This window comes from Mustela nigripes, chromosome 12 (assembly GCF_022355385.1).
Source record: "Mustela nigripes isolate SB6536 chromosome 12, MUSNIG.SB6536, whole genome shotgun sequence".
NCBI classification, from domain to species: domain Eukaryota; kingdom Metazoa; phylum Chordata; class Mammalia; order Carnivora; family Mustelidae; genus Mustela; species Mustela nigripes.
In genome coordinates this window covers 88,886,456-88,913,186 of record NC_081568.1, presented here as the reverse complement: position 1 = coordinate 88,913,186, position 26,731 = coordinate 88,886,456, and the positions used below count along the sequence as shown (strand labels likewise).

The window sequence follows — 26,731 nt, the reverse complement described above, 5'->3', positions numbered from 1 at the left end:
TAGGGACTTATTAAAATAAGTGAGTTGTAAGGTTTTTCAAGGGAGCTAGTCACAAATGTAGAATTTGCAGGAAAATAAGAAGCAGGATTCATTGCTAATTGATAAATGGAAGCAGCTAACTAAAGAACAAAGAGGTGGGTTTGTTTTAAAAGGAAGTTCTGAGTTCTTTATAGATTCTGGACACTAGTCCTTTATCTGATATGTCATTTGCAAATATCTTCTCCCATTCTGTCAGTTGTCTTTTGATTTTGTTAACTGTTTCCTTTGCTGTGCAAAAGCTTTTGATCTTGATGAAATCCCAATAGTTCATTTTTGCCCTTACTTCCCTTGCCTTTGGCGTTGTTCCTAGGAAGATGTTGCTGCGGCTGAGGTCGAAGAGGTTGCTGCCTGTGTTCTCCTCAAGGATTTTGATGGATTCCTTTCGCACATTGAGGTCCTTCATCCATTTTGAGTCTATTTTTGTGTGTGGTGTAAGGAAATGGTCCAATTTCATTTTTCTGCATGTAGCTGTCCAATTGGATTATGGACATTGGGGAGGGTATGTGCTTTGGTGAGTGCTGTGAAGTGTGTAAACCTGGTGACTCACAGACCTGTACCCCTGGGGATAAAAATATATGTTTATAAAAAATAAAAAATTAAAAGTCAAAAAAAAAAAGGAAGTTCTGAAAAGATCAGGTTTACGTTAGAGATGATGGTTTTGCTTCTACAGCTTAGATTGAGAAAGTTGTGCATAATAAAATCCAAAATCTTTGACTTGGAGACTTCTCCCTTTCTCTCCTTCACTTCCTTTCCCCAGCTCCCCCCCCCTCTTTCTTTATCTGTTTGTCTATTTATCTACCTATCATCAACTGATCCATCATCCATATTGCATTTTTCTTGTTTTTAACTAGTGGAATAGAATAGTCCATCTTTTACAACTGAGCCCATCCCATGGTGGAGTGTACCGACTGGGATTTGGTAATGCATGACTTGTAGACTCCAGTCTGTATACAGCCCACAGCCTTTCATGACAACTCCATTTATAATGTTCTCAAATTTAGAAGTCCTCAGAGGGTAGGCTTTTACTTTCGTCTGATGTGGGACACAAAAGAATTGGAAAAAAAAAAAAAAAAGCCTCATCGCTTCAGTGAACTCTGCCTTCCTTCATAGATAGTGACTGCTTAAGCCAAGAGGTTGGATTGTCTTGCCATCATTTTGTTTTCCCTCATGATGACATAGGGGGTTTTGTCCTGAGGCTCTCAATGGATCTGTTATAACTTAGCTGTGGATGACACAAGCCAGAGGCTCCTTCCATCTTGGCCCCAGGCCAGCAGACCACCCTGCTGTCCTATGATTCACACAACAAAACTACTCTAGTCACCTCCCACTGACCAGACCTGGAAGGGCACCATAATGAGGGAGTGGAAGGGATATGGTTAGGAAAGTTGTTGAAAAGAAGTTTCTATTGTAACTTTCCTCACTGCAGCAGGAAGCTAAACCCAGAGCAAGGTATGCTCAAGAAACAGATTCTCCATTTATGAGAGATGAATTGGAAAGTCTCTAGCCTTTTATTTAGGGTGAAGAGTTGTGTTTTGGAGAGCTACAATTATTTCAGGTTGGGGGGAAAAAGCCACAAAGCATGGAATCCAAAAAGAAATGTAATTTATTTGCTGTTGAACGACTCAGCTGGACTGTTTTGAAATACTGGTCAAGGTGAGTGTTGAAACAGTGGGTGTTTTGGCATTTCCGTACCTTTGGAAGTGAAGAATTGGGCTACTTTGGGAGCGACATGGACTTTTATCTTCCAAAATGTCGAGTATTTTATAATAAATTTGTACTGCAATCAAAAGTGGCTGGTGTTCTCTTATGTAAGGGTTATCACCTGCACATTATTCATTTGACAGGCCTTTACAGAACATTTTCTGGGTGTGGAATTCTCCAGCCATCTCTCTGCAGGGACAGATATCTGACCAGATGTGCAAGAGATAAAAGGAACTGCCAGTCTCTCCTTTCATATTGCTTTCCTTCTACTTGGGGAAAAACATCAGTATATGAAATGGCAGTTGAATAACTTAAAGCAAAGTGTTCACAAGAGCGGAATAACTCAGAACTGGCTTTGAGGCCATTAGGTGTATGAATCACTTTCTCCTTCTTCTGGGTCCCTCACCAGCTATTCTGAGCCTCCGTCAGAGTGCATTGTACTGTTTGTCTCTCTCCCCGACTGTTCTCTGAGCTCCTGGTGGAGAGAGATTTTATCATGTTTATCTTTACATCCCTGGACCCTGGCACAGCTCATTTCATGCCTCGAGTGCCTAGTAGAGGCCTGGTAAATGAGTAAGAGGGACTACTGTTATCATTGTGGAATAGGGGAAGGGAATAGGAGGATGGTTTTGTATGAGTATAAACTACAAAGGAAAATATTTGATTCTTCTTCGTCTAAAGACAAAATGTGCACTCTTTCTTGTAATTCTAGTCAAGGGAAGCAGTTCTATTTGGCACAGTTCACTAAAAATTTATTGAGCATATGTGAAGTTGTGATTGCCTATTCAAACATGAAACATTTTCTACCTTCAAGAGTCTTAGAGTCCTGGGTAGCAGTGGCAGTGAGAGGGATCTTTTTGGTTTAATTTGACAAATACACTGTTGAGGGCATCCATGCAGCCTTAATGGAAGTAGAAATCAGCTGCATTGGTTCAGGTTGGCACTGGGGGTGAGGCTGGGGATGTTGGGGAATCAGGAAGCTCATCAAAGAGAACTCGACACTTCAGGTGAGCCTTAAAGCAGGAGTAGCCAGGTAAAGAAGAAAGTAGATATGGGGAAGAGGGAGGGGGGAAAATCAACAACAAGGACATGGAGGTGGGAAATGACACAGAGTATGTAGGGAGCTGCAAATGGTTCAGTATAACAAGTGTGTGAAATGTGTTGTGTGGAGGGGCAAGTAGGCAGTGCTGATGATGAGACTTCTTAGCAGGCACCTACAGAAATGATGTGGATAAAAATCTGAAAGGGAGTAGTGGTCTTAGAGTTCAAGGAGAGGATAGAGCTGAGGGATGTTTGCCAGATACTCTAGCAGAGCATGATCATGGATTGAATATTTGTGATCAGGGAGTGGGAAGTGTTCAAGAGTATGTCTTGATTGCCTGAGTGGATGGTGGTACCATTAACTGAGAGAGAGAGGGTAAGAGGAAGAACCTATTTGGGAATGAAGAAAGAAAGAAGGTTGAGTTCATATATGGACATGTTGTATTTGAGATGCTTTTGGGTCTTCCAAGTGATGTCATAGAAATGTACAAATTTGAAGCTCAGGAGAAGTGAGGGTATCAAATGTGTGTGAATATATATATATATATATATATGTGTGTGTGTGTGTGTGTGTGTATGAATAACATGCATATATTAGCATACATATGGCTAGACAATAAAACTAATAGATTGCTTGGGCATGTAATATAGACCAGAGATTCCCAAGTGCCAGTCAGCCAACATGTACTCTGAAAGCTTCATGAGTATCATATGGACAATTTGTCAAAAGCAGATTCTTTCATATCCTGGAGGTTCTGATTCATTTAGTGGAGGGTCAACAGTTTGTACTATAGGGAATTTCCTGACTAATTTTGATATACACTCATGTTTGAGAAGCATTGATAAAGACTGAGAACAGTTGTATCATTCATGATTAAGAGATGGACCAAAGAAGACTCCGTGAGGTAGAGAGAGGTCAAGCCATCAGAGCCGGCAGAGAGTGATATCACAAAAGAGAGAGGAGGATAGAGTTTCTAGAAGGAACGAGGATGATGTTATAGTAGGGAATTCTAGTCAGAGAATTTAGGAAGTGCTTGTTATATCTGGCACTTTGGTGGTCTAGAAATGTTAGAGAAAGAAATTGAAGTGTAAAAGGAGTAAAACTAGGTTATGGTGGTATGAGGGGTGGACGTCAGAATAAAGAGGTTGAGAAATTGAGTTTAATAGAAATTTTGTTCAAATCATCTGATTATAGAGAGAAAGAATAACCTTTGGAGGGAAGAGAATGAAGGATTAAGGAGGATGTTTTAACCAGAAGAGAAATTAAGATATTATTTAGAGTTTGAGGAAAGAGGGCCAGTTAGAGAAGAAAGAGGGAAGGAAGGTATAGAGTGGGTAGAAGATACAACTCTACACACAAGAAATGCTTCATCCTCTCAAGGAGGTAAGTGAAAGTGAGATGGGGTGAGACAGGAAGCTGAGATGCAATGTTTGATAGAATGTTCAGCAAGATACTAAGAAGAGGCTGTAAACCACCCAAAAGATACACTGAAAAGGTACACTCAAAAGCTAAACTGAGGTAAAGAGTTTAACAGTTAATTTATTATTTTATGAGTATTTTTATTGCAAATTGTGACAGTTCCTCGTCCATGCTCATTTCCTAACTTTTAATGCAAATGAAAGTATTTTGTGGATTGAGCTCTTCTTGGTCTGACAAAACCCATGTCTCTTGTGGATTCAAAATTGACATTTGTCTGAGTTTGATGTGTTTTCCATTACTGGAAACTAACATAGGGGAATCTCAGTAACTAATTTTCTGGATGAAGCAGAGACTGAAGGTGTGTGTGTGTGTGTGTGTGTGTGTGTGTCACTATTACTGGGATCAAAAGAAAAAGGGAGGTCAACAGACATCCAAATGGAGAAAGAAATAGTAGGGTCAGTGAGCGAGAACTTAATGTTGGCCATCTCTTTCCAAGTAAGTCTTTTCCCCGTCCATAGATTCCCAAAAGGCAAAGTCTAACACTTTGTATGAAATAGCATAGTTGGGCATATAAAAACAAATACTCAAATAAATGGATGTAAAAACCACTAACCTCCCAGAACAATCACACCAACAGAAGTTTACCATTTAATGGATGCTCTGAAGTAGGAAAAGAGGATTAATGAGTTGTTCCAAATTCATTCAGTTACTTTCTTTTCATTTGACTTTTAATTGTTTATTTTTCCCAAATGTTGAAAATTTAAGAAGCTGAAAATTATAGAAAGAAAAATAGAAATATCTTTAATATTAAAGCCTACATATAGCTAATAGTTTCCTATATTTCTTTCTAGTCTTTTCTCTGTGCATAACTTTTTATAGGAATATGCTGTACCACAACTTTAATCCTGCTTTTGTCATTTAATGCTCCAGCAAAAATATTTTCCCATGTAATTAAAATGTCTTATACAGTGTATATTTTTAATTGTATAGTACATCATGAGATTTCTCATATTTTATTTAGCTCTTCCATTACTATTGGAAATCTAAATTATTTTTATTTATTTATTTTATTTTTAAAAAGATTTCATTTATTTGAAAGAGAGAGAGCACAAGCTGGGGTGGGGTAAAAAGAGGAGAAGCAAGGAACCCAAAACAATGTGGAGCTCAGTCCCAGGATCCCAAGATCATGACTTGAACTGAAGTAACATGCTTAACCAACTGAGCTACCTAAGCATCCCTAAACTGTTTTTAAATTTTCATCACTCTAAGTAGCATTGTTGCAAACACATTTGCATGTAGAGCACTTACTATATTTCAGGTTGTTTTTCCAAATTACTATAAAAAATACACAATACAGTTATTGGTTTTGATATTTAGTATCAAATTTCTTTCCCAAGACTTATGTCATTTCAAAGCTGATAAGCAATATATGGTGAATTGCATAGTTCATCATATATACAGCATTATCAAGTATTTTATTAAAAAAAAAACTGAATTTTGCTAATTGGTAGGCAAGACAAATGAAAATGTTGGGATTTTAATTTTCATTTCTTTGACAAATATTGAAATTGAATATTTTCCACACTTGGACAAATTTTATTTCAAATTTTGTACCACTTCTTAATTAAAATGGTTTTTAATGGACTTATACTTCTCTTTTTAAATATATTTTATGAGAGGTTGCTGGAGCTCAACACTCTGTTGAGCCCCGTGGAGAACGCAAAAGAATGGTGATGAGTTTCTCTTAACCCGAGGCATTCGTATTTTATAATTGTATAACTCATAGTATGAAAAAAACTGTAAAATGTGACTTATTCAACCCTCAACTGAAGAAGCAGAGATTAAACCCATAAAGCAGTTAGAGAAAACCCGCAAGATAGTAGTTGATATCATGGCACAAGATAGCCTTTACTGTTGGAACTCAGAGGAAGTTGAAAGCTGTGTGACTTGGGGTAGCAGGGCAACTCTCATTTTAGAAAGAAGGACTTCATGGACTTTGAAGAACAGAAAAGTTCAAAAAGTTGAACAATAGAAGAACATCTTAAGAATGCCCATTGAGGGCCAGGAGATGGAAATGAACATGTCACAGTTGTTGGAGGTATTAGACCATTCAGATTTGGGTGAAAGGTTTGTGTTGGGAACAGACCATTAGGTAAAGTCACGTTAAACTTCTAAGCCTCAGGTCACCTGGCCCCTCTTGTTGAGGTACATCGCCCTGGCTTCTGTGAGGCAGCCCAGGGGCTCCTCAAAGCACAAGCTACAACCTCACTAAAAAGGGCCATCCCTGTGTCAGAAGCAGATTTTACGAAATTCAGCAAGAACTAAGTTGTTGAACTCTGCTGGGCATGCTGACAGATAGCTCTGCGTCATCCTGTAGAGTGGGTTTTAGGAAAATCAGTGCATAAGGCGACATCCCTAGCTGAACAGAGGTCTGGGCAGGAGAGTGTGGAGATCTCAAGTTTATTTCTGTGTTGTTCTACATAGCCCCCTGATTTCAGGCAAATTGCTTATCTCCCTGTGCCTTGGTTTCCTCATGTGTGCCATGAGCTCTTTGTATATCTCAAATTGTGTAAGTTCTAGCCAGAGCTCAGATAAGGGACATCTTTCACTGGACATGCTGGAGAAAAGAGGCAGGGTATAAATAGGCAGGAAACTCTCTGGTCACCCTCAGATCTAGACCAGGAAGGACTCTTTTCTCTTAAGTCAGAACTTCAGATGGTATAAGGAAGTACCAGGGCCTTTTCTTCCTTTGTCTCTGCACAGATCTAGCCACAGGACACTGGGGCAAGAGTTCATGCTACCTATCTTATGTGTGGATGGGGCAAATTAGTGGGCATTTAAGGGCATATGGCATTAACTCAAACCTCATCAAAAGTCTGTTTTTGACTCATATGCATCTTCTCCCTTAACTTTTTGAACATTTAACTCTTAAATTGCTACCACCAGGTTTCTTGTTTGCACATATTTTGGTGGACAATCCTTGATAAATTGAGTCATTTTTATTGTACTTCCTTGGGGTTATCTTTTACAGTGATCAAACTTACTTTTCTTTAAATATGTGTCATATCTACTTATTTTTCTTTTTAGATTAGAATCTAATCCAGGAAAGAGACTGTCTATCCTGGTTTCATTTTTTTTTTAAGATTTTATTTATCTGAGAGAAAGGGAGAGAGAGAGAGAGAGAGAGTGCATTTATGAACAGTGGGGAGGGCTAGAGGGAGAAGTCAACTCCCTGCTGAGCAGGAAGCCCGATGTGGAACTCAGTCCCAGGACCCTGGGATCATGACCTGAGCCAAAGGCAGCCGCTTAACCGATGAGCCACCCTGGCACCCTATCCTGATTTCATTTTGATGTGTATTTTATACAGTCCTAGAAAAACAGATCTTGCTGAGGTGGTGAAGAGGAGACTAACTGATTATCCTTTGATCATTCATAGGCAACGGTATCTGCACCATCCTTCTGCTCTGAATCTAGAAAGTTTGGAGGTTATCTGAGAGCTTAGCAGAACACTTGGCCAGTTCATGATGCCCAATAAATGTGTAGGTTTTTTAAAATTAATTCATCTGAATGATTTTATAATTCAGCAGTCACTACATGAAATTAATTACAATGTAGGAGAAAAAATATGAATTACAAAAGAATAAAGAACAAAAAATTTCTTTAAAATACATAAACTATATTCAGTCATCTCTCTAACATTTGTAAGTAATTAGAAGCTTTTCAGTCATATTTAGAGGGTCTCCCTGTATTGGCACATCTGATGTTTCAATGAATAGATGCAACTTACATTTGCAGGGAACTTGATAGATTCCAGAAAACTTTTTGACACGCTATCTAATTGATCCCCATGACAGCCTTATGAGGTGGGTTGTGGAGATAATGCTATCTCCTCTTCACAGAGAAGCAAGCCACTGGTGGAGGAAGAAAGAGAATGGATTTTCCTAATACCACTCAGCTTGTGTATATGTCACATTGCTGTAAGTGGAACTTCTTCTGATGCCCAGTTCGGGGCATTTTTCACTCTCTAAAACCTTAATCTCTAGGAAAGAGCCTGTCTTCATGCTCTTATCCTTTCATCGAAGCCACAAAATTTATACAGGTGCTAGAGCTCAGATTCTTTCTCTGAATGTTGCAGCACCGTCTATCTTCCCTACCTCCTCTCTATTTTTAACGTGTTCTCCCTGCAGGAGCTGACTCTTCCTTCTCCCTAATTAACTTTCATGTGGGAACTCCTATAGTAATGAAATTGCATGTGTGAGTGTTCTCTCACCTGGTTTTCTGTTTAGTGCCCCTGGAGGGAGCAAGCGTTTGTGCTGCCTCATGGCATTATCTTTGCTGAGGGAGGAATTCGTAGGAGCTAAATAACTGCCTTCCTGAGAGTAAACCTCCTTTTTTTCTTTTATCAAACATTATTTGGTTTGGGCACAGCTTTGGTATTTGCAGAGGTTACCATTTGTTGATCATTAAAATGCATTGGTTCATGCCGGATATTGGCTGCCAAGCACGATGGCAGCCTAGACAAAAACATGGACTTTGGAGTCTGACATATCAGGTTGGAATCCTGATTTTGCTATTTACTCGGCAGTTCAGTGCTTGGAGCTGATTTCCTCTTTTGTGCCATGGGAAGAATTCATTAATGGTATCTACCTCATAGTTTTATCAGGAAGATGAAAGATAAATGATATTTTTCTTATGATGAAATGAGCAGAAAAGTGCAATCTGATATTTTTCTTAGGATGCAAGGAGCAGAGAAGTGCCATCCTCTTCCTGGGCTGCAGATCCCATTTGTGTGGAGCGTCTCCCGCTCTGCTCTCTTCCCCACCCCGCTCTGGGATGCTTTCTGTCTCAGCTCAGTGAGGTGGACAGCAGCAGCTTCCTTTGCCCTCTGGCTCTGTTGCATTTGGCCAGTGGGGAGTCCCAGCAGGAGATCAGAAGATCAGAGGAGAATGAGAGCACATTCATCTCCTTATCTCTTTCCTTTCTGGGTCAGCTGAGACTAGCCATGTCCCAGGGAATAACCTTTTTCAAGGCAGCTTACCCCATGACACTCTCCCCCTAGGTATCTGTGCCCTACCCTTGTCCCTTTTGGGGGCGATAAAAACTGTCCTTTATTCACGATCACTATCATTTGTAGATTTCTTTACCCTGCTCTTATCTTCCTTTTTAAAAAAGGTTTTATTTATTTGAGCGAGAGAGAGAGAGAGAGCACATGCGTATGCATGCACACACGAGTCAGGGAGAAGGTCAGAGGGAGATAGAGAGGGGAAGAGAAGCAAACCCCTCACTCAGCGTGGAGCCAGATACCATGCAGGGCTCTGTCCCAGGACCAGGAGATCATGACCTGAGCCCAAACCAGGAGCCGGATGCTTAGCCAACCATGTCATCTAGGTGCCTCCCCCATTGTCATCTTCTTTAATAATCTCTTTTCTAACCCCTTCTTAAATGTCTTAATATGAGTGTGCTATTTATTCCTGGGACCTTAACTGATACATTATTCATTACCATTTATTTGAAAGTATATTTGCTTAGTTCTGTCTTATCTGATTGAGTTGAACACTTTTAAATGGAAAAATAAGAATGGATTGTTGGTGCTTGTCCTTTGGTACTGAGAGAAGAAAAAGGTAGCAATGAAGGCTGATGATGATGGTGATGGTGATAATGTGAGCTAAGCATTCTTCTAGACATTATTTTATACACATCAGGTCATTTGAACTCAAAGCACACATGAGTTATTATGATCACCTTTTTGCAGATCTCAAAAACGGTAAGGTTAAGTAATTTGCTGAAAACTACACAGAATGCCCTTGGAGAGCTGAAATCCTAACCTCTTTAGTTTCAAATCCTATGCCTCTTTGGTTTCAAGGTCCATACTTTTGTAGCCAGGCCACACTGCCTCCAAGTATATAGGCTGAGAAAGCTCAGCCCAACAACAGTCAAATTTCAGTTATAGTCATTTGCCTCCCTCCAAATCCCCAAGTCCCAAATTCCTATAGAGAAGTCTTTAAGTGGTATCGAGGCAAATTTGTTTAAAAACTTGATGAATTCAGCAAGCCTTACCAGGTCAATTCCATGATTCGTCTGATTTGACTGATTTGTTAATTTAAAACCAGTGAGTTACTAGCCCACTAGGGGCGACTGACTATTCCCTGGTTGCCCCTAAGAGTACTCATTAATTACTGAGTGAGTCATTAAAGATTTTGAATGTATTTTTCTCTGACAGTGTATAAGCTTCCCCCAGCATTTAGTTAGATTGTATTTTATTCCTAGATGTGGAATATTTAGTTCTATTTATATTATTTCTGTCCACTTCTTAAATGGACTCAAGGTTGGTTATATAATTTCATATTTTCTGAGAACTTATAAAATGAAGGGCATTAAAACCCACTGAGAAATGTGGCTAAAGCCCTGGAGGTATGCTTGTCGAGAACTTTCCATTTGTGGATCCCCTCTTTCTTCCAGCCCCTACTCCCTGAAAAATAATCTTCACATACTCAAAGAAACCATATTTATCCTATAAAGTCACTTTTCATTTATGCATTTTTATTTAACCTCAGGCAAACATTTTTTGAACCCTAGAAGAAGACTTTGTATTTCAGTGTCCTTTGGGTCTCCCAAGTTGTGACTTGGGATATTCTTAGCAGTGATAAACTGGATTTCTCTGGTTCTAGCTCTTCCTTGCTGTTGTGGGATCTCTGGTCTCCCTAGAAGTATCTGCCTTTTAGTCTCATAAGTCTTGAGGGGTGATTGACAGGGATTCAAAATGAGTCTTTGGGCCTTGAGAGTGTGCCACGGCAGGATTCTGGAGAGCCCTGTGCACTGGTATGAGGGACCAGTGGCTTCCCTGGTAGCTGAGGGCCCAGAGAGATGTTGTGTTCCCTCCTTGCATGTGTTTGGTGTGTTTTGTAAAGTATATATATAGTTGCTTTGTTTGAATGTACTATATTTTTGAAAATATAATTCACACTATCCTGCACTTTGGTATTTTTCCCATCATTTCAGTTAAACAAACTCCTTCAGACCTTGCTTACTGTTACTCTTTTCCCTAAACCTCAGGCACAAGTCTTATGAGAAACTTAGAGTAAATCTAAATGATGGAATACATGCTGTTGTTAGAGTTGGTCTGTCCCCCCTGTTTTAGCCTCCGTCTACAGTGTCAGCGTTTTTGTGTTTCGGTCAAGTCTGTTCGCCTTATCCCCATTCTCTTAGAGTGACTTCTTGCCCAAAAGGCATTTCAGCCCACATGCAAATATTCCCAGTGATGATGTCAATCATGCCCAGATTCAGCTGAATATCAGAATGAACACAACTCTGAGAGCTATTGTATTTGCTCATCCTTCAACACGAAAAACAGAATCTTCCTCTTAATGTCTTGTGGGAAGTGGAGGTAAGGTAATAAGGCTATCATGTCATTCAAGTGGCAGCTACTCTGGGATATTCTTAGCAATCGTAGTTGTTGCTCTACTTGGTAAACTATTTCTCCCCACCGTTTCTTGCAACATCTTTGAACCCAAAGATTAGAGAACTTACTAAATTTGCTGAAGAACCACTATACTGTTTATTACTGCTAATGATGAAACGGGAGGCCACCAGGCTATGGTCAAAGGGCTTTCAGATGTAGTCAGATCCCTCTGGTGGTGGACAAGGTTACCTTACTTAGTGAATGCTGAGTGGAAAACTGAGGGGTCCCCGGCTGTACCAGCCAGAATCACCATGCCCACGGCTCACTATGCATCTTCATTTCATACATGTAAGTGTAAATTGTGGCTACCGTACCTATTTTTGTTAAGCCACTAGTAATGTAGACTTGAATATTTAATGGAAAACAGATGGTGCTTGAAATCTCTAACTTACATTTAACAAAAGCTGTTTTGGAAATGCCGCTTGTGTGGACTTTTATGGCTCTAAACACTGCACCATGTTAGCTTGTTGTGCTGAATAATTTAAGAATTACTGTCCTAGTCTAAGATAGCATTTGGAAGTACACGTGTTAATCATATACTTGATTAAACATTTCCTTGCTTTTCTCTTCAGAATGCCATTTGGCTTTTGAGTGGATAATTGTTGCAGTGAAAGCAGTGACATTGGAAACAACTATTGTCCGCTTGAATTACCTGAAGCACCACCATGAAAAGAAATACCTGTGATTTGCTTTCTCGGAGCAAAAGTGTAAGTACCTTTTGTTTTCATTTCTTATCTAAAAATGCGTACACATAATTTTTTTCTGTTTTCTTTATATTTTAATACGGTGCTATCATGAACAGGCTTGTGGAAGCCTCTTCTCCAACTTTCAGTTGTCGGGCTGTATGCAGCTTGTTAACAAATGGAGACTTGTTCGTCTCTGTGGCCTGGTTGACATTTGATGGGAATTCTCTTTCAGCCAGTTTGTAAGCCTTACCATTCATTTGTATAAGCCTAAACGTATGAGACTGGATGCTCTGAGATTTGGATTGATGCAGAAAATTGTATGATTAGAAACCGAAACTGAGGAAATTTGTGTTTTGAATATTGAATTTTCTGGGCAAGTCCAAAAGGATAAAGTTAATTAATGCTGCTAAGTACCTCAATCAGTGACGTTCCAGAAGTTCATGTACATGGTGAATAATGAGAATAGTTGGTCAGGAGGACATCACTTCCATGAGTGGTCTACTCTAGCATATGTCTCTAATTTCTCTCCTCCTTTAACGTTTTTTTAAGTGAATGTCCTCAGGGCCCCACTGTAGATTAAGCCCTCTTTCCAACTACCTACTCTCTTTAAGGCACCAAATTAGTAATAATTTTTAGATTCATATTAGCTTATGGAAGGAAGTATAAGAAAACAGAGTAACCCCAAGAAAGCTACACAAGGCAAGGATGAAAAGAGGCAGTTAATTTCTATGAGGCAAGCTCTAAGAACATGTCCCTTTGTTCATTTACCCAAAGGGAAAAAAAGCATCCAAACAGATGCAGTTGTGACGTAGGAACATTCATTTGAAGACATCAGAAAAACCACAAATGCAAACACATTTCTCTAATATGAGAACTCTTTGTGTTATAACCCGTGATTCTTTTGTGATGGCCCAAGGCCATCTCTGATTCTTTCTGCGGAATTACTATTGGGCTTTTTAGGGTGAGCAATGCCTGTGGAGAGGGAAGGATAGTGTGCTCAGTAGGTTTTCTTAAAAAATGAGGATGTACCCAGAAGTGTGCCAGTTCTTGGAGTCCAGACGGTGTTTAATAACCAACGGAAGAAATCGAACAAACTCTGAGGAAATGTGGAAGTTATTTGTTTTCCTGGTGTGTTTGGTTGTATGGATTACTGGATAAAAGAAAGGGCTATGGCTTGGAGCCTGGAGTTCCTTTGTTCATCATATAGTTGCTCATTGTAATAGGAGGTGACTTGCATACAAATGAGCCAACTGCCCACACATCTTTATGTTACTGAGTTTTTTAAATTTTAAGTTAAATATGAAAGTAAACCATTCATATAATGCTTCTTTCTTTCATTTAATTTCATTGCCATGTTTCCATGTGATAGGAAAAGAAATGTGTAAAGGCAAAGGAGAGAATATTTTGGATATTTAAAAAAATATTATTAAACATTGCCCTGTTCTTGGAGGAAAACATTCTAAAAGTAAATGATTAACTGGGCCGTGACTTTAAGGAATTGTGAGCACTTAATGATGCTAGGAGATTTCCTATTTATATTTGCTTAATGCAGAAATTTTCATCTTGGTGGAAAGGCTCACAATTCCCAGATTAAGAGAATCTGAATTGCCTATGTGTATCTAAATGCAAACAGTAGAGCTCTCATTTCACTGCTTCTTAGCTTCTCCAAAATCCACTGGCATAAAGAAAGTGCTTCCCCTTAATTACATGACTCTAGGCAGGAAATTGCTGTTTCTCAGAGAAAAGAGCCAAACTTTCTGCCTAGTTAGAAATTGTCACCTTAGAGTTCCAAAAGTTCATCTTGCACAGGTCTGGAAAAGTCATCCTGTGCTTCTTAAGTCTCTATTATAACAAAGTCCAACATTATGCACTTAGAAGTAGGTGTTTCCTGTTTTTGATGAGGAAAATTTTAAGAATTAATTTAGTTTAGGATTTGAGAACGTTCGTCTTAGGCATTATGACATTTAAAAATCCAAAGAGAATATTCTAAATGTTAAAATGGCCTCTGCTCCTCACTGCATGTCTCCACGTATATTGTATGTGTCACTGTGAAACTTCGGGCATACAAAAGAGAGGAAAAAAAGATCATCTTTAGACAATTATTTATCCCTGAGCACTTAAAGAGTGGTTATATTTTTCTCCTCACATTCAAAATCTGGCATAGTCTTCTTTTTAATGATTAGTGCTCTGAATTCTTCCTCTATTTGGAAAGGATCCATGAAGAATTTTAGCTATCAAAATATAAACAAAGTACCCTTTGCTTTAAGTGACATTTTGCTCCTTTGGGAGCATAATTTGTGGTTGTGGTGGATAAAAATGGGAGGAACTCATGTGAATAGTACAAAAGCGAAGCGTGGTCCCCAGGGGCTTCACAAAAGTGAAGCGTGGTCTTTAGGGTCTCCTGTGTGAGAGAGACTTGCATCAAAGAATCACACACATAGCTGTAAAACAGTAATTCTCCACCATATTTCCTTCCATAGGGCAAATACCTTCCACCCGTCCTCCTATGTAATGGCTTCTTTCTCCATCCTAGAATGTAAACTTCCTGAGACAGAGGCTTTGCTTATTTATTTGTCACTGTTTCTCTCACATGATAGGTAATTATGTGGTAAAGGAACGAGGGAAGGAATACCTCGTGATACCTGTTGAGAGAAATGTCCTAGCACGGTGATGACATATAACAGAATGACTTGACTCAGTCAGGGAGGTCAGTCCAGGAGTTCCTGAGAAAAGGGGATCCTTAGGGAAGTCTGTAATCTGAACCGTGACTTAGACAAAGAGGAGGCTTTCAGGCAGAGTGAACTTGATGCATCTTGATCCTGTAGTGTTAGGGAAAGTGGTAGCCTCAAGGTCATGAACAAAACCTGGAATAACGAATCCATGGTGGTAACTGTAGGGAGGTAGACTGAACATAGTTAAGAGATATTTGGGGAGGAAAAAAAGATAGGGCTTTTGGAAAAGTATTAGATGTAGGATCTAGGGGAGAGGAAAGTATGGAAAATGCCTCCTGGGCTTGTAGTTAACAAAATGGATGCCGTCCTTCTGCCGAGGTGGAAGGGAGGGGATAGGGAGAGGGTTAGTCTGAGTCCACAGCTGTGGAGATGTGCAGTGTTTCAAGATATAGAAGGGTGGAAAGCAATCTTCCTTAATTCACACAATAGATAGACTGGGAAACTCAAGTTAATTATTAAACATATACCGACTGTTGATTCAATATAGAAAATAGAGGGATACTATTATTGAAATTAAAAAAACAAAATCCTGCAAGGTTAGCCCCAAGCTGCCTTCAGCAGATCTTCAAGTTGCCTTTATCTGCTTAAAAGTCTTACGTGGCATCCCCAGTATATCTCTGGAAACTGAATATGGTGAACAGGGGGAAATACAGTGACAGTTATTTCTCCTTTGGTTTTTAATTTATTGGAAAGAAAGACTGTTTATTCCTGTAAAATATTATGTGTGGAAAAGTGCTAAGACATAGCAGCCTTAGATATATTCTCTTATTTCCTCATGTGTAAACAAAACAGGACTTCTATTAGTTGCTTTAAGAGAAACTTTCAAAATTCAGCTCATAAAAATAGGTGTTACTTTGTCAGTATTTTTGATGCTATAATGTGATTTCTTTTAAAGATTTATTTATTTATTTGACAGAGATCACAAGTAGGCAGAGAGGTAGGCAGAAAGAGAGAAAGGGAAGCAGGATCCCTGCTGAGCAGAGAGCCCAATGCGGGGCTCCATCCCAGGACCCTGGGATCATGACCTGAGCCGAAGGCAGAGGCTTTAACCCACTGAGCCACCCAGGTGTCCCAATGTGATTAGTTTTGATCTATAGTTTTATATTGTTCCTGAACCAAGTAAAATATGTAATTTTAAAATTTATTAATGATTATTTTCTTAAAAATTAATTCAAAATAAGTTAAATAATATAAGCTACATCAATTTAAAGTAAATCAGAGTACTTACACTGCTTATTAAATTGAAAATGGCTAAATGAGTTGAATGTCTAAGTGGGTTAATAGTGTCAAACATTATTAGGATTAATTTATATGTAAACTTTTATAGTAAATGGACAAAATTTAAAAATCTTATCATTTTTATCATGTTATTAAAATATGAAATATTTTAAATTTTGCCATTGTGATTCATAAATTTATCTATGACAATGAAAGAGGTCCACAAATTTAAGAAGTGGGCAACTGTTCTACAATACATCGCACATCAGGTGAAAATATCAAAAGCAAGTATTTTAAGCTTTCCTTTACTCACTTACATAATTGTTTCAACTGTCCACACCATTTGTTTTTAGAATACATGGTATTAATATCTATCTCTCAGAAAAATGATTTCACTCTATTTTACAGGGCTTATTAACTTTATGGAGTTGCTGGTATATGGTTTCTTATAGTTGGAAGAGAACTTAAAGATCTTCCAACTCAGCCCTTTTATTTTGCTGATAGGGAAACTGAGATGTAGGTCAGGGAAAATGAAATGACTTGCCTGAAAGGTGGCTTGGTTTAGTTGAAAAAAAAAAATAGGTGAACTTTAAAATCACACAGAATGGGGTTCAAAATCTAGCCCTTTCAATTCTCCACTGTGGAATATTTGACAAATTACTGACTCCACTAATGTTATGGGTAATGGGGAAAGGACAATAACTGCTTGGTATATTGAAGGTACCTAATGAGTTCTATCTCTGGCTTTGCCCTGGGGTTACCATAACTTGTAAGCAAGAAAGCCTGTGTTCTTTCCTCTCTGTGGTTCTGAAAATGTAGTCAAAGCTGGGATTAAAAATAATAATGACTGTCTCTTACCTGCTTTTACCTATGTTAAGTGCCTGTAAAATGCCAGTGTTGGGAAAACCATGTTGTCCAGGTGAAGTTCTGTAAAAATTAGGGCATTCAAGGAAAAACAAATTTAAAATATCATAAAATACAAAGCAGATGATCACTTAGGTAGCATCTGGTTCTTTATAAACCCTGTATTTTCTGATTTAATAATAATTACAAATGGAAGGAGAAGAAAAGGAAAACCGTTGGTCTGGCAGAAGACCCTTTCCATGAAGTGTTTATTTCCAGCAAGAAAATTCTCCCATACATTTTGTGATATTTATGCTGTACCTCTTTTTAAAGTTTTCAGGCCTATTCCTAGTGGACTGACATTTCATTTTCACATGTCTCATCTGAAGTCCTTGTGACTTCTTGGAGTTTTATACCTCTTGGGGCATTTGAGGTCACATTTGTTTTTTCTGGGTGCTGGTTCTTGGTCCACATGCCAAAAGGGCAGAGCATAAACAGGATTCTCTCCGTACTCACCTTCCAGGGGGTCTTCCCCATCTGTGGAAGCTGGGGACAGTTCTTGCTGCTCTGACTTCTGCTTTCATGGGACTGAACAAGTCTTATTTTGTACAACAGTTACAGATTTTAGTGTTTTACTATAAAACCATTCTATCTCAAAACCATGGTTGGCGCAATGAGGCTTGGTGAGTATATGGGGCATAAACTCATATAGCATAAGTTTAAAGGCAGGAAAATCCTGTGTAGAAGGGAAGCCTTATTTTTGTTTACTATTCTGGATTATAATGGATCAACTAATTTCTCTATTTAAAGTTTGCCTTTTCCTAACTCAAATATGTTTTCATGAAGTCATCTAATTTTATTCTAGAACAGCATTTAGTTGTAAACATGTAGGATTTTTTTCCCTTCTATCTACATAGTATAGCAATTTAGGACAGGAAGAGTAATTAATAATGATTATGCTTTTTGAAGCTGTTAGAAAATCTTATGAAAAGTGCTCTAGCAAGAACTCTGCTTTTAATTAGTTTAATTTGCTGCAGTGGTCAAGACTCTACCCCAGCCTTTTAGCATGCTCTGTTAACTCTAGTGGTTCTTCTCAATCCACTGGTCCCAAAGATAAAGGAACCATTTACAGCAATACCAGCATCACATCCATGAATCAGACTTTCCTTGGCATTTCTTCAGTGAAATATTGATATAGTATGACTTTTCTGAGGTTAAAGACATAACTCCACCAGCTTGTAGTTCTGTTGAAAATAATTCTTAAAATAATAGATTTACTTTTCTTTGTATTAGGGGTAATTATCAGGATAGCACAATGTTAGGTTCTCAAGCTTTTCAATATTGTAATATACTTTCACTGATCTGGCTTTTTACTGTATTACCAGTATAAGGGAGCCATTGAGATCCAGTGCAACAATCTCAAATTTGGGCTTCAGAAAGAAAATGTTAGGACTCCTGTTTATATTTACTTTCTTTTCAGCTTTTTAAATGTATGTTCAATAAATGCACAGATGTAAATGTGTATAATTGATAAATATGTGAATTGGGAAAATACATTGAAAGTGTTTTTCCCATTAGGGATATGTAATAAAAATAGTTTAGAGGCCATTCTTTGCAGTGGGAAGAACAGTTTTTGAATGCAGATACCTGGATTCAATCCTCACATCCACTAGTGCTTAAAGATCTGACATTCAGGGAATTATTTTTCTTTCCTGAGTCTTAGTGCTTATGTATGTAGAAAAGAAAAAGTATATCATAATGAAGAGGAAAATATCTGCACATAGTAGTTGCTGGATAAATTCAATGTTGAGGTTTGCAGATGCCTTTTTGTAGCTACAGAGCTGAGTGATAGTATCTGGTCCAGAAACAAATCATATGGAAACACCAGGAAATGAAGTGCATTCTTCTCACTAAAAGGGTTCAAGAATAACTTCCAAGATCCATATTATGCAAAAGATTCAGGCAAAACAGAGTGGTTAAATTAGGTGAGAGTTTATTTCCAGCCAGTTATGAATTCTTTGATTCTAGGTCATCTTGTACCCATTCATAAATTTAAATGAAGTTCATTTTCCAAATAAATATAAAATCCTGTCACTGGGGCAAAAGGGTATATTGCTCAGCTCAGTTGCCCTAACCAAAATACCACAGACTGTGGGGCTTAAACAACAGAAATGTATTATCACTCTAGAGGCTGGGAAGTCCAAGTTCAAGATGCTGGCTGATAGAGCACTCTCTTCCTGACCTTCTCACTGTAAATTCATTTAATCTTAATTATCTCCCAAAGGCTCTAATCTCCAAATGCTATCACGCTGGGGTATATGGCATCAAAATGGGGATTTGGGGGTGACACAAATATTCCTTCTATAATAAAGTTAGATAATCCTTTAAAATTTAATTTTAATTTATGTTTTGATCATGATAGGTGTACTCTTTAATCCCCATCACCTGTTTCATTCATTCCCTATCCCCTTCCCTCTGATAGCCCACAGTTTGTCTCTGTAGTTAAGAATCTATTTCTTGGTTGGTCTGTCTCTCTCATTCTCTTTTCCTTTACTCATTTGTTTATTCAATTCCACATACAAGTGAGATGATATGGTATTTGTCTATCTCTGAGTACCTTATTTTGCTTAGCATTATACTCTCTGGCTGAATCCATGTAGTTGCTAATGGCATGCTTTCATTCTTTTTTCTGGCTGAATAATATTTCATCATATTTTATTATTATATATATATCACATTTGTAAATATATGAATGGATAATGATGTGCTGTGTATGTATATGTGTGTGCGTGTGTGTGTATGTGTGTTTGTGTACACACACACAAATAAAATATGATGGAATATCTATTCTATCTAGATACCTAGATATGTAGAATATCTAGATAGATATATCTATCTATATATAGATAGATAGAGATTATATATACATATGTATATATATATATATATATATATATATATATATATATATATATATATCTCACCTCTTCTTTATCCATTCATCTATCAGTGGACACTTAGGCTGCTTCAATACTTTGGCTATTGTAAATAATGTTGCAATAAACACGGGGTGCATGAATCTCTTTCAGTTATCATTTTCATATTTTGGGGAGCAAATACCCAGTGGTGCAGTCACTGGATCATAGAGCAGTTCTAGTTTTAACATTTTGGGGGTACTTTATACTGTTTTCTATAGTAGCTACATCAGTTTGCATTCCCATCAGCAGTGCAAGAGAGTTCCTTTTCCTCCACAACCTCACCAATACCTGTTGTTTCTTGTGTTTTTGATTTAGCCATTCTGATGGGTGTGAAGTAATGACTCACTGTCCTTTTGAATTACATTTCCCTGATTGTGAGTGATGTTGAACATTTTTTCATGCATCTGTCGGCCATCTGTATGTCTTTGGAAAAATGTCTGTTCATGTCTTCTGCCCATTTTTAAATTGGATTATTTGTTTTTTGGTTGTTGATTGTATCAGTTTTTTATATATTTTGGACACTACCCTTTATCAGATATGTCATTTGTAAATATCTTCTCTCATTCCATAGATTGCCTTTTTATTTTATTGGTTGTTTTCTTAATTTTGCAGAAACTTTTTTATTTTGATGTAGTCCTAATAGTTTATCTATGCTTTTATTTCCCTTGCTTCAGGAGGTGTATCTAAAAAACATATTTTTAGGGCTTCCATCTGAGAAATTGCTGCATATGCTTTCTTCAAGAATCGCTATGGTTTCAGGTCTCCCATTTAGGTATCTGAATCCATTTTGAGTTTATTTTTGTGTATGGTATAAGAAAGTGGTCCATAGGCACCTGGGTGGCTCAGATGGGTAAGTGTCTGCCTCTGGCTCAGGTCATGATCTCCAGGTCTTGGGACAGAGACCCATGTCAGTCTCCCAGCTCAGTGGGGAGTCTGCTTTTCCTCTCTCCCTCTGCCCTACTCCCTGCTGTGCCCCTTCTGTCTCTATCAAATAAATGAATGGGAAAAAAATCTTAAAAAAAAAAAAAAGAAAAGAAAGTGGTCCAGTTTCATTCTTTTGAACATGGCTGTCAAGTTTTCTCAACACCATTGTTAGACTATCCTTTTTCCCATTGTATATTTATTCCTCCTTTGTCAAAAATTAATTGCCATATAATTTTGGGTTTATTTATGTGTTTTCTATTCTATTCTATTGATATACATATCTCTTTTTATGCTAGTACCATTACTTCCAATTTGTAATATAACTTGAAATCTAGAACTGTGATACCTCCAGTTTTGTTTTTCTTTTTCAAGATTGCTTTGGGTATTCAAGGTCTTTTGTGGTCCATACAAATTTATGTCATTTGTTCTAGTTCTGTGAAAAATGCTGTCAGTATTTTGATAGGGATTGCATTAAGTCTGTAGATTATTTTGGGCCGTATAGACATTTTAACAATATTTGTTCTTCCAACCCATGTGCATAGAATGTTTTTCTGTTTCTTTACATTGCCTTAATTTTTTTTAATTGGTGTTTTATAGTTTGCATAGTATAGGTCTTTCATCTCTTTGCTTAAGTCTATTCCTAGATATTTTATTGTTTTTGATAGAATTGTAGATGGAATTGCTTTCTTAATTTCATGTTCTGCTGCTTCATTAGTAGTGTATAGAAATGCAACAGATTTCTATACATTGATTTTGTATCCTTCTGAATTTACCAAATTCATTTATCAGTTCTGGTAGTTTTTGGTGGGGTCTCTAGGTTTTCTGTATGATGTCATCTGTGAATGGTAAGAGAGTTACTTCTTCCTTACCAGTTTTGATGCCTTTTATTTCTTTATGTTGTCTTATTGCTTTGGCTATGACTTCTAGTACTATGTTAAATAAAAGTGGTGAGTGGACATTGTCTTGTTTCTAACCTTAGGGGAAATGCTCTCAGTTCTTTGCCACCAAGAGTAATGTTGGCTCTGGGCTTTTCATATAAGGCCTTGATTATGTTGAGGTATGTCACCTCTACACTTAATTTGCAGAGATTTTTTATAATGAATGGATGTTTTACTTTGTCAAATGCTTTTTCTGCATCTATCAAAAACCACATATGGTTTTAATCCTTTCTCTTATTAATGTGATGTGTCATATTGATGGTTTTGTGAATACTGAACCACCCCTGCATCCCAGGAATAAATCCCACTTGATGTGGTGTATGATTTTTTTTAAACATATTGTTGGATTTGGTTTGCTAATATTTTGTTGAGGATTTTTGCATCTGTATTCATGAGAAATATTGGCCTATAGTTCTGTTTCTTCGTGGTATCCTTATCTGGTTTTGTTATTAGGGTGATACTGGCCTCACAGAGTAAATTTGGAAGTTTTCCATCTTCTTTGCATTGCATGTTTTAGAATAATTTGAGAAGAATGGTGGTAACGTCTTTAACCCACTGAGCCACCCAGGCGCCTGTGGTAACGTCTTTAAATGTTTTGTAGAATTCACCTGTAGAGTCATTTGGTCTTGGGCTTTTGTTTTTTGGGAGGTTTTGTTTTGTTAGATATTCAGTTTCAATGCTGGTAATCAGTCTGTTCCAATTTTCTATTTTTTCCTATCTTAGTTTTGGTAGATAATATGAAACTAGAAATTAACCACAAGAGAAATTTTGGGAAGAGCACGCATATATGAAGGTTAAATAACATGTTATTCAGCATTGAATGGGTCACCCAGGAAATCAAGGAAGAAATCAAAAAGTATGTGAAACAAATGAAAATGAAAACATAATGGTCCAAAACCTTTGGGATACAGCAAAAGAGGTTTTAAGAGGGAAGTATATAGCAATACAGGCTGCCCTCAAGAAGCAAGAAAAATCTCAAATAAACAGTTCAACCTTACACCTAATTGAATTAGAAAAAGAATAAACAAAACCCAAACCCAGAAAAAGGAAGGAAATAATAAAGATTAGAGCAGAAATAAATGATACAGAAACACACCCACACACACACTAACCCACGAAGAACAAAAGCAGTGAATAGATCAATGAAACCATGAGCTGGTTATTTGAAAAGATCAACAAAATTGATAAACCTCTAGCCAGACTCATAATAAGAGAGAGGGGGAGAGAGAAGGGTCCAAATAAACAAATTCACTAATGGAAGAGTAGTAATGATTGATACTACAGAAATAACAAACAGTTGTGTCAGAATGATATGAAAATCTATATGCCAACAAACTGGACAACTTATAAGGAATGGATAAATTCCTAGAGTTTGGTATCCTCATGGGCTGATTTTAAGAAGTCACTGGGATATTTATGCTCGAAAGATGGTGACAGATATTCCAGAGGCCACATAGTCTCTCATTTGGATGACCCTGAAAATGACTTGGTGAACATCATCCTCTTCATTTTCTGTTTTCTAGGTTTTATGGCAGGGAAACTCAGTGATGATTTTTGAGGTTCTGATAATCTCCTCATAGATCTCAGGGTTAATTTCAATTTTACTTAAAAATGTTTTCTTTTCTGGGTGCCTAGGTGGCTCAGTGGATTAAAGCCTCTGCCTTCTGCTCAGGTCATGATCTCAGGGTCCTGGGATCGAGCCCTGCACCGGGCTCTCTGCTCAGCGGGGAGCCTGCTTCCTCCTCTTTCTCCGCCTGCTTCTCTGCCTACTTGTGAACTCCGTCTGTCAAATAAATAAATAAAATCTTTAAAAAAAAATGTTTTCTTTTCCATTCCTATTGTTATTTTGCTTTTAACATATTGCTTGTTATGGACATCCAATCCAGTGATAGAGATCTCTGAATTTCCTAGTCCTGTTTATGGATTTACTAGTTGAACTAAGTTTTCAGATTTTCAGCCTGATTATCTGAACCATCTCTAGTCCCTTAACCAATACCATTTGCTTTTATGCTGACCAAAGTGGGAAGTGAATGTACAGACAAAAAAGAGAGACACATACAGATTTCTATACTTACAGTGTATTTTTAAATCAGAGGTTATTAAAAACTGGAAAACAATATGGAGTTTCCTCAAGAAGTTAAAAATAGAGCTTCCCTATGACCCAGCAACTGCTCTACTAGGTATTTATCCAAAGGATAGAGATATTGTGATCTGAAGGCACACCTGTACCCCAATGTTTATAGCAGCAGTGTCCACAATAGCCAAACTATGAAAAGAGCCCAGATGTCCATCAACAGATGAATGGATAAAGAAGATATGGTGTATAAATACAATGGAATGTTACTCAGCTATCAAAAAGGATAAAATCTTGCCATTTACATCATTGTGGATGGAACTGGAGGGTATTGTGCTAAAGGAAATAAGTTAGACAGAGAAAGATAAGCATCATATATTTTGACTCATACGTGGAATTTAGGAAACCAAACAGAGGATCATAGGGGAAGGGAAGGAAAAATAAAATAAGATGAAATCAGAGAGAGAGACAAAGTATAAGAGTCTCTTAATCACAGGAAACAAACTGAGGGTTGCTGGAGTGGGATGGGGAAATTGGATGATGGGCATTAAGGAAGGCATGTGATGTGATGAAGCACTGGGTGTTATATGAAGCTGATGAATTATTGAATTCCACATCTGAAACTAGTGATACACTATATGTTAACTAATTCGATTTAAATAAGATAAGTTAAAAAAAATTTTTTAAAGATTTTATTTATTTATTTGACAGAGATGATAGTAGGCAGAGAGGCAAACAAAGAGAGAAGAAGGGAAGCAGGCTCCCTGCTGAGCAGAGAGCCCCATGCGGGGTCGATCCCAGGGTCCTGTGATCACAACCCGAGCGGAAGGTAGAGGCTTTAACCCACTGAGCCACCCAGGTGCCCCAGTAAAAAAATTTTAAGCAACTTTCCTTATAATACCTCTGTTGATATTTTCTAAACTCATAAATGTTTATAAATCTTCTCATCTGATAGAATGAACAGGATAAATTTTAATTCTTCATTAATCAGTTCTCTTATACATTGAATTCTAAAGTATCTTACAGTATTTTACATTAACTTCTTTTTTTTTAAGATTTTATTTATTTATTTGACACAGAGAGAGAGAGATCACAAGTAGACAGAGAGGCAGGCAGAGAGAGGGGAAGCAGTCTCCCCACCGAGCAGAGAACCCCATGCGGGACTCGATCCCAGAACCCTGAGATCATGACCAGAGCCGAAGGCAGAGGTGTAACCCACTGAGCCACCCAGGCATCCCTTACATTAAATTCTTGATCTGCTAGTGTCACATATCATTTTCTTCCTACCAGTAGGAAAGATTCAAGATCTCTTTTGCTCAATTTGATTTGTTAGTTTCTTGATGAAATTGCCCTCTGTTTGACTTCAGATTCTTTTGGATGCTCTACATTTGGATAAAATTGGCACTCACCAGATGTCTTTTTAATTGAAGTTCCCTGTTCTCTTTTGACAGAATTGTTGTTTAGTGTTCATTCAAAACCAGAAGCAAATCCTGAATGTTTGAAGGGTACAGTATATCTGGAAAATTCTTTGCATATTGGGTTGAAAGCCCAGCTTAATGGACTCTCAGTTTTGAGTCTAGAGCCCTCAGTTTTGAGTCTAGAGCCGGGAGCCCACCTGGTGAAATAGGCCTCTCAGCCTCTTTGCCCAGAAGACTTTAAAAATGTTGTCCAAAGTTTGTAAACCAAATTTATCTTATTCTTTAAAAAAACCCTTTTCCAGCCATACTTTATGTTGCTCAATTTGGGTAAGGAATTGCTCTTTTCATGGACCAGGCTGAGCAATTTATAACATTTCATTCCGTTAGTGCCTACCTGGAAAGGGCAGAGCAGAAAGAAATTTGGGAAAGATGATACATTTTGTATGGTATTGCTGGGGTATCTACATTTATTGCTCCTCACAGTTACTCTACAAGAGTGATTGTTTTGGTAATTTTATGGTTAAAATAAAAATAATGGCTTCGTTCCCAGACTGGCCTCCATTCTCTACTGTATCAGTCACCATAAGTACAAGATTGCAGAAGCTGTCACAACCTGGGGCCTGGGTGGCCCAGTCAGTTGAGCATTTTTGCTCAGGTCAGGATCTCAGAGTCAGGAGATCCTGCCACCTGCATGGGTTGGGGGTGGGGTGGGGAAGCTGTTTGTGCTCAGTGCGAGGTCTATTTGAGATTCTTTCCCTCTGCCCCTTCCCCCAAACGTGCTCACTCTCTCTGTCTGTCTCTGTCTCTCTCAAATAAATCAAAGGAACTTCAAAAACACAAGTTGTTACAACTTAGGATCCTGATAAAGTTAAGTATATGGAAACTGGACTTTTCCTCGTGGTGACTCATCAGAGTTCAAAGAAAGTCAGAAGAGATACTATATGTAGAGCTGCTTTGAAAAGTGCAATGCACAAAGCAAAACCACATAGTATGCTTGCATTTGTTTTTATTGGCCACAAACTGAAATAACGACCTGTAGTATTAGAAGTTTCCTTCTTTTCATTATTACTCTTGCTTTCCTGCTTGTGCTCTTTACAAATTCAGCAAATGTCTGTTGAATGGTTACTCTGAGTCAGGAGCTATGCTGGGCTCTGGCTAGCCAATAGTGAGTAAAATACTTATGGCCTCTCCCTTTAGAGAATATATTTGACAACTAAATTACATTTTTGACCCCCAAATTACATCTTTTAATAATTTTGT

General features: G+C 37.9%; 1 protein-coding gene across 7 annotated transcripts in view; it reads left to right on the top strand.

The window, feature by feature from the left end:
• Positions 1-26,731, top strand: part of LOC132028661 (cAMP-specific 3',5'-cyclic phosphodiesterase 4D-like) — a 907,530-nt gene that overhangs the window by 312,889 nt on the left and 567,910 nt on the right. For 5 of the 7 annotated variants that reach the window (XR_009407493.1, XM_059417921.1, XM_059417920.1 and 2 more), the window contains one exon: positions 12,233-12,367. Coding sequence is in view for 5 of the 7 variants with exons in the window: in XM_059417921.1 (XP_059273904.1) it covers positions 12,326-12,367 (42 nt within the window). In the remaining 2 variants the exon portion in view is untranslated. Of the gene's footprint in view, positions 1-359; positions 434-11,846; positions 11,949-12,232; positions 12,368-26,731 lie in introns of those variants that run through there. The other 2 variants (XM_059417923.1, XM_059417922.1) reach the window with 2 other exon arrangements.